At 42.2% G+C, this 16,456-nt stretch overlaps 1 protein-coding gene across 1 annotated transcript in view; it reads left to right on the top strand.

The window, feature by feature from the left end:
* CD109 (CD109 molecule) overlaps positions 1-16,456 on the top strand; it is a 106,158-nt gene that overhangs the window by 26,054 nt on the left and 63,648 nt on the right. The window contains exon 5 of the mRNA XM_036414099.2: positions 4,809-4,934. Within this exon, the coding sequence (XP_036269992.1) occupies positions 4,809-4,934 (126 nt within the window). The remainder of the gene's footprint in view (positions 1-4,808; positions 4,935-16,456) is intronic.

Here is a 16,456-nt window from a genome sequence, read left to right as displayed (position 1 = left end):
TGTCCTATAGGGCCCAGAGGCTCAGCCTCCCCAGTCTCCTGAGGTGGACACTGTAGGTGCACCCTTTGTGGGCTGTATGCTTAGTCTTGCTGTAGTTGAGCCTTGATTGCTATTGGTATCACTGGTAAGAATTGACCTTCAGGCCAATTGGCTGAGGGGACTACAGTGGTAGAGCTGCTGTGCAGAAGACACCCTTATGGAGCAGGACTTGCTTCAGTGGGGCTTTGGTGCTCACTGAGTCTGCCCCTTGAGTGTGTTGCTTATGGATGTGTAGAGTTGTAATCACACTGACCACTGGGTACACTGGCTCTGGGTCACCAGGGAGGTGAAAAGTCAGCCACTGCCTGGGGCCACCCAGCAGGAGCTACAGAGAGATCTGCAGATTCCTCCTCTTTGTATGGGGTTGGGAAGTGCCCAGACGAGAAGCAAGGTAGGGTGGTGCTGGTGCCTGGTCTTGGGCCTTTTATTGATAGGTTTGGGGCTCCCTGACCCAGCTTCAACTTGTTTGATAGGTCTTTAACCTGAGAAAGGACAGGCCATTCATATGCAAAAGCCATTGCTCATAGCTTGGTTGGGGTTGTAAACTGAGTGAGGTGGGGTTTTAGGGAACCACCAGGGCAAACAGAAATGGCTGCCACTCAGCCTTGCACCAGGGTGGTCCCAGCATGGGAACACGACTACTACGAGCATCTCCATCTGGAAGAAAGCCTCCCCCGAGTTCCTGCCCTGATGCCAGACAGTCCGATTTCTCCTCATATGTTTCTGGGTTCCTCAGAGCCTTAACTGGCACTGGAACTCAGAGGAAGCTGGAGCTTGTAAGTTCAGTTCATGGTGCCAGCCTTTTAAGAGGAGCAGCTGCATCTCTAGTAGCCATCACTCAGCCCCAATCTGCACTGGTTTTTACAGCCTGTAGTTCTTACTGCCTGTAGTGACTTTTTTCCCCAGCTCTGAGATCCTGGGCTGGGCGTCTGGTGTGGGGCTGGGACCCCTTGCTCCTCCTGGTGGCCTCTGCAGAGGCGATCTCCCTCCTGATTAAAAAAGCAGCACACAAGGGTGCTGGACCAGCTGTTCTGAGCCTCTGCACTTCCTATCAGTCTCAGTGCCCTTTCTGATTTACTTCTCTGGTTGTAGGACTTCCACTCAGCCAGCTTTCTAGTGGTTCTGGGTGATGGTTGTTCTGTATTTTAGTTGTCATTTTGGTGTGGTTGTGGGAGGCAGCGAGTACAAGCATTTGCCTACGCCACCATCTTGGTTCTCTCTCCCGGCTGACTTTTTTGGGGCCCATCTTGCTCAGCCAAGAATGACTGACCGTAGGATGTAGCTATATTGCATATCACAAATATTCAGTGTTGTGTTTTTTTAAACCACTGGGTCTTATTCATTTTTTTCTGACCCAGTAACAGATCTTTTCAGGAAGGAAAGAGGTTTTAGAGCCTTGCTTGTCCAATTCTGCCCTAATTTTGGTCTCTTCCAGCCAATCTGGCCTAACACTATTGCAGTAAGTGCCTTGGACACTGTGATGGAAGCTGGCACAGTTGGATTCTAGCTTGGCCTCTGTTCCTGAAAGAGGTTGTTACTCTTGGCACAGGTGAATCACCTTATGAGGGAACAGATGTTGGCATGGGGACATGTCCTCACTGTGCCGTGGCATTCTGACCTGGAGCAGCAGTGGTTAAACCAGAACCTCCTTCCTGGCCAGGTGAGGGCACCTTGTTTAAGTGATTCAGCTTCTCTAATTCTACATGCTGGACAGTCAGTGTGTGCATTTTCCAGGACTCCAGGGAGTGGCAGAAATACTCCCTGCAGACATATTTTTCTGCCAGGGAGTGCACTGCTCAAGATAGCCTGGCACAGGCAGCTGGCGCTGTGCTGTGGAAGCAGCTGATGGAGAGCCAGAGCCATCTAGATGTTACTCAAAGGGCGGGGGCGGGGGGTGGCTTTTCCAGCTTCTCCTTGTGAAGCTGTTCTAACTGAGACAGGGGCACTGGCTGTGTGGATCCCTTGCAAATGATGGGTTCTGCTGTGATGCCACCATGCATGGCCTGTTGAAATCTCGATGTGCTGTGCAAAGACTACTGGTGTTTCTGCATTCTCTATGTCTGCCTGTTAGTGACAGGGGTAGGTTCAACACAGGCTTGAGAAATCAGAGGGATTATCTCATTCACTGCCAACCTTCCAGATCCTCCATATTCAAAGCCATCAAAGCCTTCAGTTCAGACTTCCTTGGTTTGTAGGGCCATGGCACCACCTGGGAGAAATGTGCAGCCTCACCAAAGTAACACATCAGCAGAGTATAAACACTCCTTCCCCTATGCTTTCAATAGCCCTGGGAGTTCTCGTTATTACTTTTTTATCTTTGTCAGTCTGACAAAAGAAAAATGGGATTGCATTGTTTTCAGTTGCATTTTTTAAAGAATTATTAGACAGCACATATTTATTAGCTATTTGTGTTTCTTCCTTTGTTTTTGAGCCTTTAACTCCGTAATCCTCCCATGCACCGAGCTGGGGCAGGCAGAGGAGAGCCAGCTGCTGGTTACAATGCCTACTCCAGGAATTAGCCAAGGACGGTGACCTGCTTATTCTTGATGGGCTTTTTGGTCTTTGGTTTTTAACAATTAGTTTCTGGCTGCTCAGTTCTCAGCATTGTGCTTGCTCCTGACTTTCACCTTCTCCTTCACTTGGGGGGAGAGATTTCTTCTGGCTTTTAATAACTCGACTAAACCCAGTGATTCTAGTTAAAGGACAGAGAATAAGGGAAAGTATTTAACCCCTGTTCTTAGGAGTTCACAATCTAGTCGGTAACAAACAAAATATCAGCCCTCACCCCTCCAGGTAGCTAGTGAATACTTCAAAGAGTAAGATAAACTCCAGAGAGATAAACTCCAGATTCCTAGGGACTTCTCAGGAGGCGGTCGTTTCTGCCTGTTAGAGGCCAGACATGTGCTTATTTCACCTGTTGGACAAGGAAGGGCAAGTATTCCATCCAGCAATTGTAGGGGCTTAGATGCATGAGCTTTTGGGATAAAATGCAAACAAATCTGTATGCTTGGAGGAAGATGAGCCTAGAAATATAAAAAGGGTCGGTTTACTAAGCCTTGTAAACTGCGAAGTAGTGTAGGACTCATTCTGCAGGTAAACACAAAAGGTTTAGTGACCTAGTGGTCTAAGAGAATGATCATAGCCGCTGTTTATTCACTGCTGATTATATACCAGGAATTGTGCCGACTATTTCTGCCACTTAGCCTCAGTCTCTCAGATTTGTGTTTAGGGATAACACTGCTAGTAGTGGGGAAGATGTAATGGAGGAGAGAGATTATTTGCAGTAGTTAGAAAACAAGGACCTGGTGGCTGTATGGGAGGATGAAAAGCAGACAAATTAGGGAGACAGTAAAGACACAGAGATGACAGGGCTGGGAATGTCAGAGGAATCAGGGATGACTGCTGGTTTGGCTAGATGAATGGTGTGAGAGGGGGTTGTTGTCTGGGAGAGTATAGGAATAAGTAAGTGTTTTTCATACATCCCCTGGGCTACACTATTATTGAATTAAAAGATAATGGGCTTGAATCATGAATTCTACTATGTAATCCTATCTAATAAAGGGGGAATATGTTAATGGACCCTTACGCTGTCACAAATATGGCAGCATTCACAGCCAATGAGGAGGGAATATGCTAATTGACTGCCTGCCCTAAAAGATGGTGGTGCCCACAGCTACAAGATGGCTGCACCCAGTCCCCTCAGTCCCACTGGGGCGGCAGGTGTGCAGCAAGGCTGGGCCCACCCCCAGGAAGACCCGGCCCTGCCTTGTGCCTGCCTCTGGAGTTCCCCAACCCCATAACCCCCCACCCCCACCCCCACCCCCCACCCCCACCCCCCAGCCACCCAGGGCAGCCTGAGGCTCAGGTAACCACAGCCAGCTGAGGCTTGTACTGCCAGCAGTGGCAGCAGCAGAGGTGTGATGGGGGTGTCACCTTTCCCTGATCGCTGGGTCGCCTCCCGCCCCTGAGGGCTCCCAGACTGTGAGAGGTGGCAGGCTGGGCTGAGGGACCCCTTTTCCAGTGCATGAATTTTCATGCACCGGGCCTCTAATAGTGTTATAATATTGGAGCATGCTAATCGCTTATAGTTGAGTACTTACCTAACCTCTCTAGGCATCAGTTTTCTCCCAACTATACTTTTAGCTAATCCTGCCTGAAGGAGAATTTTAGTGATTGAATGATATATGAATGGTAATGATTAGGCAGAGTGTCTGACACATAGTCTAAGACACACGTGTCAAACACAAGGCCCGCGGGCCAAATCCGTCCCGCCAGGCCTTGCAATGTGGCCCGAACCGCGCTGTCATCACTGCACTCCGCTGCGTTTCCATCACAATGACAGTTTATGACTGTTCAGTAAACCATTCGGCCCGCAATTTAGGTTGGATTTTAGATTTTGGCCCCTTCTCTGATTGAGTTCGACACCCCTAGTCTAAGACCTATTATCTGTATAGTGGAATATTTTTAAACAACAACAAGACAGGTTTGCTGATGTGCATGTTGTAGTGTTTCATGTAGAAGAAACATGATGCTTGGAATTAAAAGGTTGAGAAGAATCAAGATATTCTCAGGAGAATATGAGCAAAGAAGAAACTTTGATTTGTCTTATTTAGTGGTATAGAACTGACATCTTTGTAAAAAAAATGATCTCTGTGCCATATTTTGGGACAAACAAAACATCAATGCTGATGGGATTGCTCATAAGTAGATAGTGTATGTATGTACACAGGCAGCTTTTATATAATTAACATGTATGATTTTCATTGTAGGACCCCAAGTACAATTTGATCCAACAGTGGTTGTCAGAAAAAGGTAACCTTGGAGTCATTTCAAAAACTTTTCAATTATCTTCCCATCCAATGCTTGGTGAATGGTTCATTAGAGCTCAAGTCAATGTGAGTATAAATATATTTTTAGGGAAAACATTAAACTGATTTAAGTAGGTCAGGTGGGGAAATATATCCAAAGTCATTTACTCAATGAACAGAAAAACATTAATCTGAACATCCCGACAATTTAAGTGGTTTGTTTTTAATTTACTATGTTTTTCAATGGGTTAACTTATAATATATGAATGTCAATTATTGTTGTCTTTTTCTATGATGTAATGTTTCTAGATTAAAACATTTCACCTTTTAGTATAAAACTGATTAAATGATGTTAATTTTACTTATTTGTTGCATATATTGAGTATTTTAAAACTAAGTAATGAATACATAGGTATTATTTAACAAATTTTATGTCTCAGAATGATGACTCCTATTTTTATTTTTGTTTTAAAACACAGTGACTTTATTTTTAATTTTATTATTATTTTAAATCTTTTTTTGTTGAAAGTATTGCATATGGCCCCTTTCCCTCCATTGACCACCTTCAGCCCACCCCCCGCCCTCTGCCCCAGACCTTTTCCACCCTAGTCTCTGTGTCTATGGGTTATGCATGTATGCGTACAAGGCCTTTGGTTGATTATTCCCCACCCACCTACCCTCCCCCACCTTCCCCCAGAGATTCCACACTCTGTTCCATGCTTCCATAAAACATAATGAATTTAAACAGCCACATCCATCTTTTGTTCCCCGGTCCCTCCCCCCCCCCCCCCCCCCCCCCCCCCCGCCCCCCAGCTCTTCCACCTGCTTCCTTTATTTGCTGCTAACTCCTGTAGCTTTGGGATATAACCAGGCAGGGGCATTAGAACACCATCTGTGATTCAGGTGTTCTCCTGTGCATCACCATGTGATGTTTGAAGATCCATGGAATGCTTCCCTTTGAATTTACTAACATAAATTTGTGAATAAGAGCTTCAAAGATATTCTATTGAAACAGGGCTTCTCATGATTGACATTTGGGCTGAAAATTCTTTGTCATGGGTGCTGTCCTTTGTATCGGAGGACATTGAACAGTAACTCTGGCCTCTAACCGCTAGATGCCAGTGGTGGTCTCCCCTCTCTCCAAGTTGTGACAATCAAAAATGTCTCCAGACTTCACCAAATGTCTCCTGGGGGGAAATGCCCTCCCCTTCTCCACTGAGAACCATTGTATTGGAAGGAACAAGCATTCATTAGCATTAGACCTGAGGTAAGGTAAAAGTACCAAGTGACTGATAAAAAAGTAAACAGTTTTTTCCTTTGGCTAACATTTTCTGGAACCACATCCTAAAAGCAGAACTCGTCACCTTAGTTAGCACCTGTTTTTTGAGCATCTGCATAAAGATGAAGGGCACTCTGGGCTTGTGGAGAAGTTGTGCCAGGAAAGGGAGACAGATGGGAAATGAGAATGTGTAGAGGCATGTACAAGGCGTTATAGAAACGTAGAGCAGGGGTGATGGGTGCTGGGGGAGTAGACAATTGAACTTGTAGAGAAGGAGGAAAGAGCAGATGTTTGTGAGACTTAGGAGAGAGGATTTGTATAGAGGCAGAGAGCCTCTTGTGTCTGGGATTTGGGAGAGGTTTGGAGTGTATGGAGAATGATAGGGTTTGAGGATTAGTAAGCAGATTGTGAGTTTAAGGAGTTAGGTTTTATTCTCAGTTCCCACATTTTGATTTCACTATAAAGTCTTTAGGAATTTGTTTTTGTTTGTCCATCCATCATCCATCCATCCATCCATCCATCCATCCATCCATCCATCCATCCATCCATCCAATATGTGTTGAGGGCTTATAGTGCTATGTTGAATACAAGGAAGCTAAACATGTGATCTCTGTCTTCAAAGACCATTCCTATGGTGAGAAGAATAATATGATAAAAGTTAAATGACACAGCAGAGACAGAAAAAACAGAGGGCAGTGGAATGGTAAGGTGCTGAGTTACCGAGGTCCATCTGTGCCTCCAAGGATGGCATTTCATTGAGACCACCTTGGGATAAAGAGGATTTATTGTAAGGATGAGCACCGATGCTTTTGGGGCCAGGTATTCCCTCTGTCTCTTGTGGTCTGCTCCATTTTCTTCAGACACTTCTGACAACCTTTAAGGTGTTCTCTGGTCCAGATCTGGAATGGTCACATTGGCTCAGGTAAATCACACTGTCCTTAAAGCTTTATAAGCAAGCATCTTCATGAGTAGATGGGCTTCCCTGGGTCAGGTGTCCATCACTTGTCCATTTGGAAACCACCCAATGCAATGACTAGGCCGGGAAGTCTCAGGTAATGGTGGCATCTGAGTGATTAATTTGTTCAGTGAATAGTGAACAGAATAAGTATAAGAGGAGAGAAAGAAGAGGATAAAATAGTGGTAAAAGAGTTCTATAAGATGTAAGATTGTAGGTGGAAAGATTTATAGAATTTCTGGTTTGTGTACTTGACCTATCATATGGCTTAGGTAGGGGGAAAAGAAAAGAAAATTTTAGATACTAAAACAATTAAAAACATTTGCAAAATTTGGTCTTTGCCCACCTCTTTAGCCCTCATCTTCAGTTAAGTGCTACCTTTATCCTTGCACTTCATGCATTAGACACATATCCCGTAAGTCTATCAGACTTACCCCAGAGCCTTATCTGTCTTATCCCTTTCTGTGCTATTCTCTGGAAGACTGATTTTCACTGTTATTTCGGCAACTTGATTTTGCCCTCCAGTCATCATAAAATAAATGAACCTCTCTAGTCATTCCCATAACTCTGTGCTTGTGTTGGTTCATTCAGGTAACTGTGAATTGATGGCACGTTATAGATTATAGTCTTGGGGACTTGTTTATCCCTGTACCCCTGGGACCTAGTGCTTTGCACAAAGAAGTCAATATTTATTAAATGAATATATTAAAGCTTTAGAGTATTCATGTGTCTTGAACTAAATATAATTTGCCCTTTTCCACATTCTATAATCATCCTTATTCTTTTAAAGACAGCATGTAGATCATTGTACTTATTATTGGTGATATAATATCCCTCCCCCAAGTTTTGAGGTATAATAAAAAAATAAAACTGAAGGGTATTTAAAATGCACAATGTGATTTATATACATTATGAAAGGATTTCTCCCCCAGGTGATGTAATATTAGTGCATACAACCAAGAATAAGCCCTTTATTAAAAGAGAAAAAAAAATTCTTTAAGAGCCACTAGAGGTCAGTATAATCAAAGAAATGTTACGAGAAGCAAAACCCAACTTAGCCTTTGTCTCTGGTTTTTATCTTCTCTTGATTTCTGCACAGCATTAATGCACTGTATATTGCTTATTATTGAACTTCTTTTAGCCATTAATAATGGTGGAAATATTTTTATTATTTAAACAGTACAACATTATAGCGCGCCCCTCTCTCTCTCTCTCTCTCTCTCTCTCTCTCTCTCTCTCTCTCTCTCTCTCTCTCTCTCTCTCTCTCTCTTTCTTTCCTAAGGTAGTGACAATTCTTAGTATTAATCCCAGGGAGGGGAAAACACTTATTTTCAGGTGAGTGTTTGGAAATCACATTTTGTTTCCAGACAAAATATGGAATGATCCTACTATTACTACTAAAGGACAATTTATAAAAAAAATACAGGACTTATCAGAGCTTTGATTTGTAGTGATTATGCAGATAATCAGAGTGACATTCTTAAGTCACTCCACTAGTATCCTTTAGGCAAAGTGCACTTGGGCTCATTGGCACTTCTACAATGTAACATTTATACAGTAAGTATGTGTGAGCCATTTAATCTACTGATTACTTAAATTGCTTTTGACCTTCAAGTATTCCTTTTCACCTTCAGGATTTTTAATGATGAATAATCATTTTAGCTAGTAAAATGCTCAGGCTTTTCTTCTTATTTATTTTTATTTTTTGCATTTCCTTTATTATGTATAGTCTCTGATGGTGGAGCATAGTAAGTTCTTTATATATTATATCTTCATAGACATGTATTTTTTTTTTACAATGCTACTTTAATTAAATTGCAGAACAACTCTTTTAAAAATATATATATTTTATTGATTTTTCAGAGAGAGGAAGGGAGAGGGTTAGATAGCTAGAAACATCGATGAGAGAGAATCATCGATCAGCTGCCTCTTGCACATCCCCTACCGGGGATGTGCCCGCAACCAATGTACATTCCCTTTACCGAATTGAACCGGGACCTTCCAGTCCACAGACCGACGTTCTATCCACTGAGCCAAACCGGTTTCAGCAGAACAACTCTTGATATTATTTTTAAGCCCTCTTAAAATTAATAAAATTTAATGAGAACACTGACTTTTTAGGGGTGCTACTTGTGCATATACATAATTTGCATACCTGCATTGAATGTGAATAATTCTTTCTGCTTTGGGATTGTACTTGTTCTTCTTCTACTTCTCCCAGCTCTTTCTTTACAAAGTTTTTTGTTTTTTGTTTTTTTGTTTTGTTTTGTTTTTTATTGATTTCAGAGAGAGGAAGGGTGAGGGAGAGATAGACACATCAATCTATCTTTGGAGGGGGGATATCTATTTCTTGACTGGTATCCTTGGTTCTTCCAAATAGTTTTTTGTCCCCTCAAATTTTAAAATTATGGTAAAATACACATAAGTTTCACTTTCTTAACTATTTTTAAGTGTACAGTTCAGCGATATTAAATACATACACATTCTTGTGCAACCATCTCCAGAACTCTTTTCATCTTGCAAAACTGAAACTCTGTTCCCATTAAATAATAACTGCCCATTTCTCCTGCCCCCAGCCTCTGGCAACTACCATTCAACTCTCTGTCGCTATGATTTTGACTGCTCTCAGTATCTAATATGGTGAAATCAAACAGTGTTTGCCTTTTTGTGACCGACTCATTTCACTTTGCATACTATCATCAAGATTCATTCATATTGTAGCATGTCAGAACTACATTCCTTTTCAAGACTGAATAATATTCCCTTATAGGTATATACCAGATTTAGTTACAACTGTTCTTACATCTCTGATTTTAAAAAGTGTACCCCAGATTATTAGAAGGCAATTTTATAGGCTCTTTAAAAGACAGGCTAATATTGTTGGCAGCCAGGAGAGATCTGGCCACACCAGCCCTCTGCTTTCTGGACCCCATTTTGACGAGTACTGACTGTGCTCACAGCCAGGCATCTTCATTTCCCTCCATTCCCCTGAGAGGCAGTGCTGGGCAGTGGAAAAGGTACAGAACTGGGGCCAGGGTCCTGATTTACTCATTGGACACCCTAGCGGTGAAACTCTAAGCTACTTTTCCTCTCCAGATGAGCAGCTACATAAAGCCCCTTGACGCCCTAGACTTAATCAGTTCTTGGGGGATAATCTGAATTTTTATAACAGCTTCTCTGGTGAGTCAGCTTGGGAACCACTGAACTCTAAAGATAATCTTGTGGTCTCTTCTAGCCGCAACGGACTGTCGTTTCTCAGTCCTTACCTCACCCTGGAGCCAGTGCTGGGGAAGGGGGACAAGAAGTAGAAGGTAGAAAACTCCAAAGCTCCTAGGCTTGGGATTCCTCTTTGGAAGCCTGCATTACACAAGGGGGCTATGATGTAATTCAGAAGTAGTCTCATTGGGATGGTTCCTTTGTTTATGGCAGCTATGTCCACTTGAGTTAGCTGTGGAAAGGTTGGGGTGGGGTGCCAGCAGTCAATCCTTTTTTTAGCTGCTCAGAATGCTCCTTATCATCCCGGCCTTGCTGCCCGGCTGCTGCCTGGGTCAGTTTGCTTCTGCTGTCAGGCTTGTCTGGAGCCAGTTGTCCTTTGCAGAAGAGCACATCTTTGTTTGGACAGCGCTTGTCCTTGAAGCCCTCTACAAGTAGCATCTGGTCCACCCTCCTGGCTTGTGATGACAGCCCAACAGAAAGCATGAAGCAAACTGTGATAGATCAGAAAGCAGTGGAATGTGGACATGGCTTCCAGGACACTTGTTAGCCTCCTCTTAAAAGACTGCTTTCTTGAGAAATACCTCAGGTTCTTACTTCCATGTGCAGCGAGGAAGGAGGAAGGAATTGGTTATAGAATTTTATTCCTTAGCGTGTCAGCTGGCAGAGGTCAGTACTTCATTCTCTGTTCTTCCACGGGCCATGGCACACACCTCTGCTGCAGCCGTTATCGATCAGTGTAATTATTTTCCTTTTTAAAAAAACATTGTGGCAAGATAGCCATATCATGCAATTTGCCAACTCTAACATTGTTGTCTAAGCCACATTGTCCCTAGATGTTTACAATATCTCTTCATAGGTCTTCCTTAAGTTACTCTTTCTCTTTGTAATTTCTCTACACAGCAGCAAAAGTAATTTAAACATTAAAATTGGATCACATTATCCCACAGCTTAAAACTCTCCAAAAGCCCACCCTGGCCAGTATGACTCAGTAGGTTGGGCATCATCCTTTGCACCAAAAGGTTGCTGGTTTGATTCCCAGTCAGGGCACATACCCAGGTTGCAGGCTTGATCCTCAGTAAGGGGCATGCAGGAGGCAGCCAATCGATGTTTTGCTCTCACATCAATGTTTCTCTTTCTCTCTCCCTCTCCTTCCTCTTTCTCTAAAAACAAACAAACAAAAAAACCAAACAAACAAACAAAAAAACCCACAACAAAATAAACTCAAAACCCAAAAAGCTCTCCAAAGGTTTTCCATTGCCCTGGGGAAAAGATCCAGATGTTTTACCAGGACCCACACAAGGTCCTGATTCATCTGAGTCTAACTTTCCAGCCTCATCTTCAGATTTCATAATTCCCCAATGAGTTTCATTCACTTTAATTCATTTCATTATCATTTTACTTATGTTTATGTAATTATGTGTGTGGTTATTTGATAAATATCTTCCTTTCCACTAGATCAAAAGCTCCATGACAGGAAGGTGTAACTCCATCACCTAGCACAATGCCTGGCATGTAGATGCAATAATTCCCTGTTGCAGGGATGGATGAATGAATGCATTTGTTATATTTGGGTTTTATCCCTGTTAATTCTGATTCAGTAGCTCTGGGGTGGGAACTGGGCCTCTCCACTTATTGCACCTACCACAGTTGATCCTGATGTTCACTTTGGGTTGAAATTCTTAGAGAACTATGTTGCAGCTGCAGTTAAAGTGACAGATGTTTAGATTCTAAAGGGGAAAGGAAAGGACAATGTAAATAGTCACAAACATTTTCAGTCATTTTGCATATCTACCCTTTCTCCAAGTTGGTCAATACACATCTACTGACAATGTTTTCATTGTGATTTCTTGTTAGAGTTGCTGAGTCAAGCTCTGGAGGGTATTGGATATCAGGCTAAAGTTTTAGATTTCATTTTATAGACAGTAGGGGGCTCCAAAGCATTTACTGTGCTTTGAGTTTCAATGTTCTAAATTTCATATAAGACTTTAGAAGAAAACAAAAATGTGCATGAATGAGCATCTTGAATTATAAAAGCTATAAAATCTACACTGTTATTTTTTTCCTCTGATTATAAAAGTGAAGCATGCTCAGTGTAAAAACACCCAAACATTATTCAATGAGAAGAATGACACACTTATGATAAACACCCAAATAAAAGAAATCACCAATATTTGTTGTCTTATTGATTTTTGTAGGGAGTTTTAGGCAATAGTTTGACATGGTTAAAGAAAGAATTTAGGAAGATTATAGCATGTGGGGTGATGAAAGGGAGAGGAACTGAAGTCAGGGAGACAACCCGGAGATGAGTATTTTTGTTTAACAAATGTATGACTACTTTTTACGTTGGGTTATAATAGTACAGTCTGAGGGCAATAGGAAACTGCTTTAGGGGAGCAGCAAAATCCAAAGAGGAATGGATGAATGAAAGAGACGCTTTAAAGGAAGAATCATTAGGATTAGTGACTGACTGGATTGTGATTGGAGAGGAAGGAAGAGGAGTAAAAGGTGTTAAATTAATTGAACAAGGAGGCCATTAGATGGATGTGGCACTAATGCTGTGGTGGCGGAAGTAAGCAAATAAATGCCTCAAGCTAATGATATAAAAATGTGGAAGACAACCAGTTACAGACAGCTGGCTAGGCTTTAAGCTCTAGCCAATCAATAATTTCCTTACTTTGCTTCCATATTTTCTCTATAGAAGTCTCTCTGTGAGCTTGCTGGGTTAGTGCTCCTAACCACTTCTAGTTTGGCAATGCCTAATTCCAATTGTTTTTTGCCGAAGTAAACTGGTAAAATTTTTAATGTGCTTCAGTTTTTCTTTAAACAAGGGTGTCTCTGTATCCCTAGCCTTAACATGAATGGCTATACCGTTGGGTGTACCTCGTTATCGCTGTGTGACTGTGAGGTGGAACGGATATTACTCAACAAGTACAATAAAATACCACATTATTCTTCTCCCGTTTAGTCCTGTTATTGGGGAGCAATTCTACTCTAATCCTTGAATGAAATGTAGGGCACATCCCACCATTTTTTTCCTGGTTCTTCTTTGGGAATACATGACCCTGTCATTTTTTATTACATGCCCACACACAAACCAGTGTACACTCAGTGGCTAATACGTCCAGTAGATCAAATTAAGTGCCTTCTTCTCTCAGCTTGGTTCTTCTTTAGTCTGGCTGCTTGTTCCCGACTCACTGAGGTAAGTTGGGACCCGCCCAGGATTGAATTGGGTGGAGGGAAGACAGGTGCGGTGTAAAAATTCTTACTTGATCTCTAGGAATGAGTCATATGAATTTGCCAATATTTGTCCTACGGAAATGGCAAATTAATATAGTTCAGTATGATTCTGCTGTCATCTGGCATCAGACCTCTCAAGGCCTGCAGGCATTTATTATAAAACTAACACTTTTCCTTCTTAGGACTCCATTGCGGGTTCTTTAGAGCACCCCTTCATTTCTGCGGGGTGGGGGAAGGGGGGAGAGTATCTCTCACCCCAAGAATTGTTGATGTTTTTTTAAATCTGTCTCTTCCAACTGGCAGCTCATATCTCCACCTTCAGCTTCTGGGCATCTACACTTCACTTCCAGCTTCCATCTCCTGAGGTTGCCTTACCCTGCCAGAGACTGGTTTTGATCGTGAGAGAAGGAAGCCCCCTACTGGTTGGCTCGCTGGCTCTCCCTCTCCCTCTCCCTCTCCCTCTCCCTCTCCCTCTCCCTCTCCCTCTCCCTCTCCCTCTCCCTCTCCCTCTCCCTCTCCCTCTCCCTCTCCCTCTCTCTTTCTTTTTTCCTGTCTAGTTGGGGAGAAATGCTCATACTTTCTTTCTCTTTGAAAGTCAGGATGTGCAGACTACCCCACTCAGCACACTCCCTTAGCTCAGCTGTCCCTGCAGCTGGTCAGTAGCAGTATTTGCTCTTTAGGTTGTTCAGGCACATCAATGCCTGCCTACTGACAACTTAAGGATGCTCAAGGGACATGCATCCAGCTCTCCGGACTGTCCTATGATTGAAGGGGCAAGAGCAGTGTCCACCCAATCCCTGGGGATGGGGTGTGTGTGACTCCTACCCCATCAGAAGCTTTCTCCTAAAATTCCTTTCTAATTTATTTTAATCTTGGTGCTTTTGGCTGAGCGTTGCAAAACTAGTGTTTGAAAACCCCTTTACAAGTCCTGCATGCTAGTCTTTCCTGTCTTTGGAATGTGGATATCCTTGCCATCTGTTGTTTTGGGCGACAAAGCCAACACTGAGTCTGAGCTATTCTATTTTAACATTCTGTTATGTGTGGATGAAAAAAAAAATCAGTCCTTTTAGTTGTCTTTAAATAAAAATTAAATCCAGACAGTGGAGATTAATGCTAAAGCAGACTTTGGGAAATTGAAATGATTCTAAATGTGTAAACAGAAATAATCCATCCTGCACCTCAGTTCTATTTCTGGCATTTGTTTTTTTTTAATTCCAGCAGCAAGAGTTGAGAGAAGCTTCTCAGAATTTAAAAACACACACATCTATTTTAATGGTCATGAAGTGTGCCATATTTCTTTAAGTTTGTTAAAAATAGAAACCCTCTCAAGTTAGATGGCTTCATGGTCAGAGAAGGGAAATTCTGTAACTGGAATGGATGTAATTCACATCTCCTATTTGCACTCTAGTCAGAGCGTATTTCTTAGGAGGATGGTAAAAACAGTTTTCTCTTCCCCTCCTTTCCCCTTCATCTGATTGGTTTCCATACATACGCTCCCACAATCCACTATTCACTTAGGGATAAAGAGACAATGAAATTGCAGAGATTACCGAGAATACATCCTGGTTCTTCTTTTCCATTCCTGTTTTAGAAGTTGTTTAGGAAATCTAATTGAAATAGCTTACATCTACTACAGATGGAAAGTGAATACATGTGCCAAAGAGCAGGTTTTTTTTTTTTCTCTTATTGTTGAAGATTTTAATATATTATTTATTTCTAATGTGTTTTTTTTTAGAATTTTATTTTTTAATTATAGTTGACATTCAATATTATTTTATATTCATTTCAGGTATACAGTATAGTTATAGACATTTATATAATTTACAAAGTGACCCCTCCCTCCCCTGCCCGATAATTCTAGGACCCACCTGGCATCATACATAGTTATTACAGTATTATTGTCTGTATTCCCCATGCTGTCCTTTATATCCCCATAACTATTTTGTAACTAAGTCTGTACTTTTCAGTCCCTTTACCTTTTCACCCTGCTCCCAAACCCCCTCCCATCTGGCAACCCTCAGTCTGTTCCAAGAGCTGGTTTTCTAAGGGAGAGCTTTCCCCATGGAGCAGTGACCATATTGGGGAAAGAACTCAGAAGACATTGATGAGTTACATATTCTCTCTCCTGGAAAGGTGTTTGCTTAAAAGACACGCTGCCCAAGTATTTATGCCTTCAGGTCAGCCTCTCTCTCCAGCTGTTGGCAGAGTGAATGAGCACAAGCTGGAGTTGATGAGCTAGAGTAAACATAAAACTCATTTTGAAGCAGATTGTTTCTTTAAAGCTGAAGGGAAATTGTTCAGTAAGTGAAACTCACACTTCCTTCTAAAGGCCTCGGGTTGGTTTTGCTGCATGTTTTTAGTCACGGTTAGTCAAATTTAATTTAGTTCAGTTAGAATTGACATAGAGCAATTTAGAGACAAATTTTACTTTTCTAAAAAAATATATATTTTTCTAAATTGATTTCAGAGAGGAAGGGAGGGGGAGAGAGAGAAACATCAATGAGGAGAGAGAATCATTGATCGACTGCCTCCTGCACGACCACCTTCCCTCGATCCTCTCAGGGATTGAGCCCGCAACCTGGGCATGTGCCCTCTTGGTTCATAGGTTGATGCTCAACCACTGAGCCTTGCTGTCTGGACTAAATTTTACTTTTTAGGTCAGAGTTTGCTGATCCTGGCTATAGGCCAAATTCAGCCTAGTACCTTTTTTTTTTCTTTTTCTTTTTAAAATATATTTTATTGATTTTTCACAGAGAGGAAGGAGAGGGATAGAGAGTTAGAAACATCGATGAGAGTGAATCATCAATCAGCTGCCTCTTGCACACCCCCCACTGGGGATGTGCCCGCAACTAAGGTACATGCCCTTGACTGGAATCAAACCCGGGACCTCTCAGTCCACAGGCTGACGCTTTATCCACTGAG

This window comes from Pipistrellus kuhlii, unplaced genomic scaffold (assembly GCF_014108245.1).
Source record: "Pipistrellus kuhlii isolate mPipKuh1 unplaced genomic scaffold, mPipKuh1.p scaffold_m20_p_5, whole genome shotgun sequence".
Taxonomy (NCBI): domain Eukaryota; kingdom Metazoa; phylum Chordata; class Mammalia; order Chiroptera; family Vespertilionidae; genus Pipistrellus; species Pipistrellus kuhlii.
The sequence above is the reverse complement of the archived record's forward strand: the minus strand, read 5'-3'. Positions and strand labels throughout refer to the sequence as shown.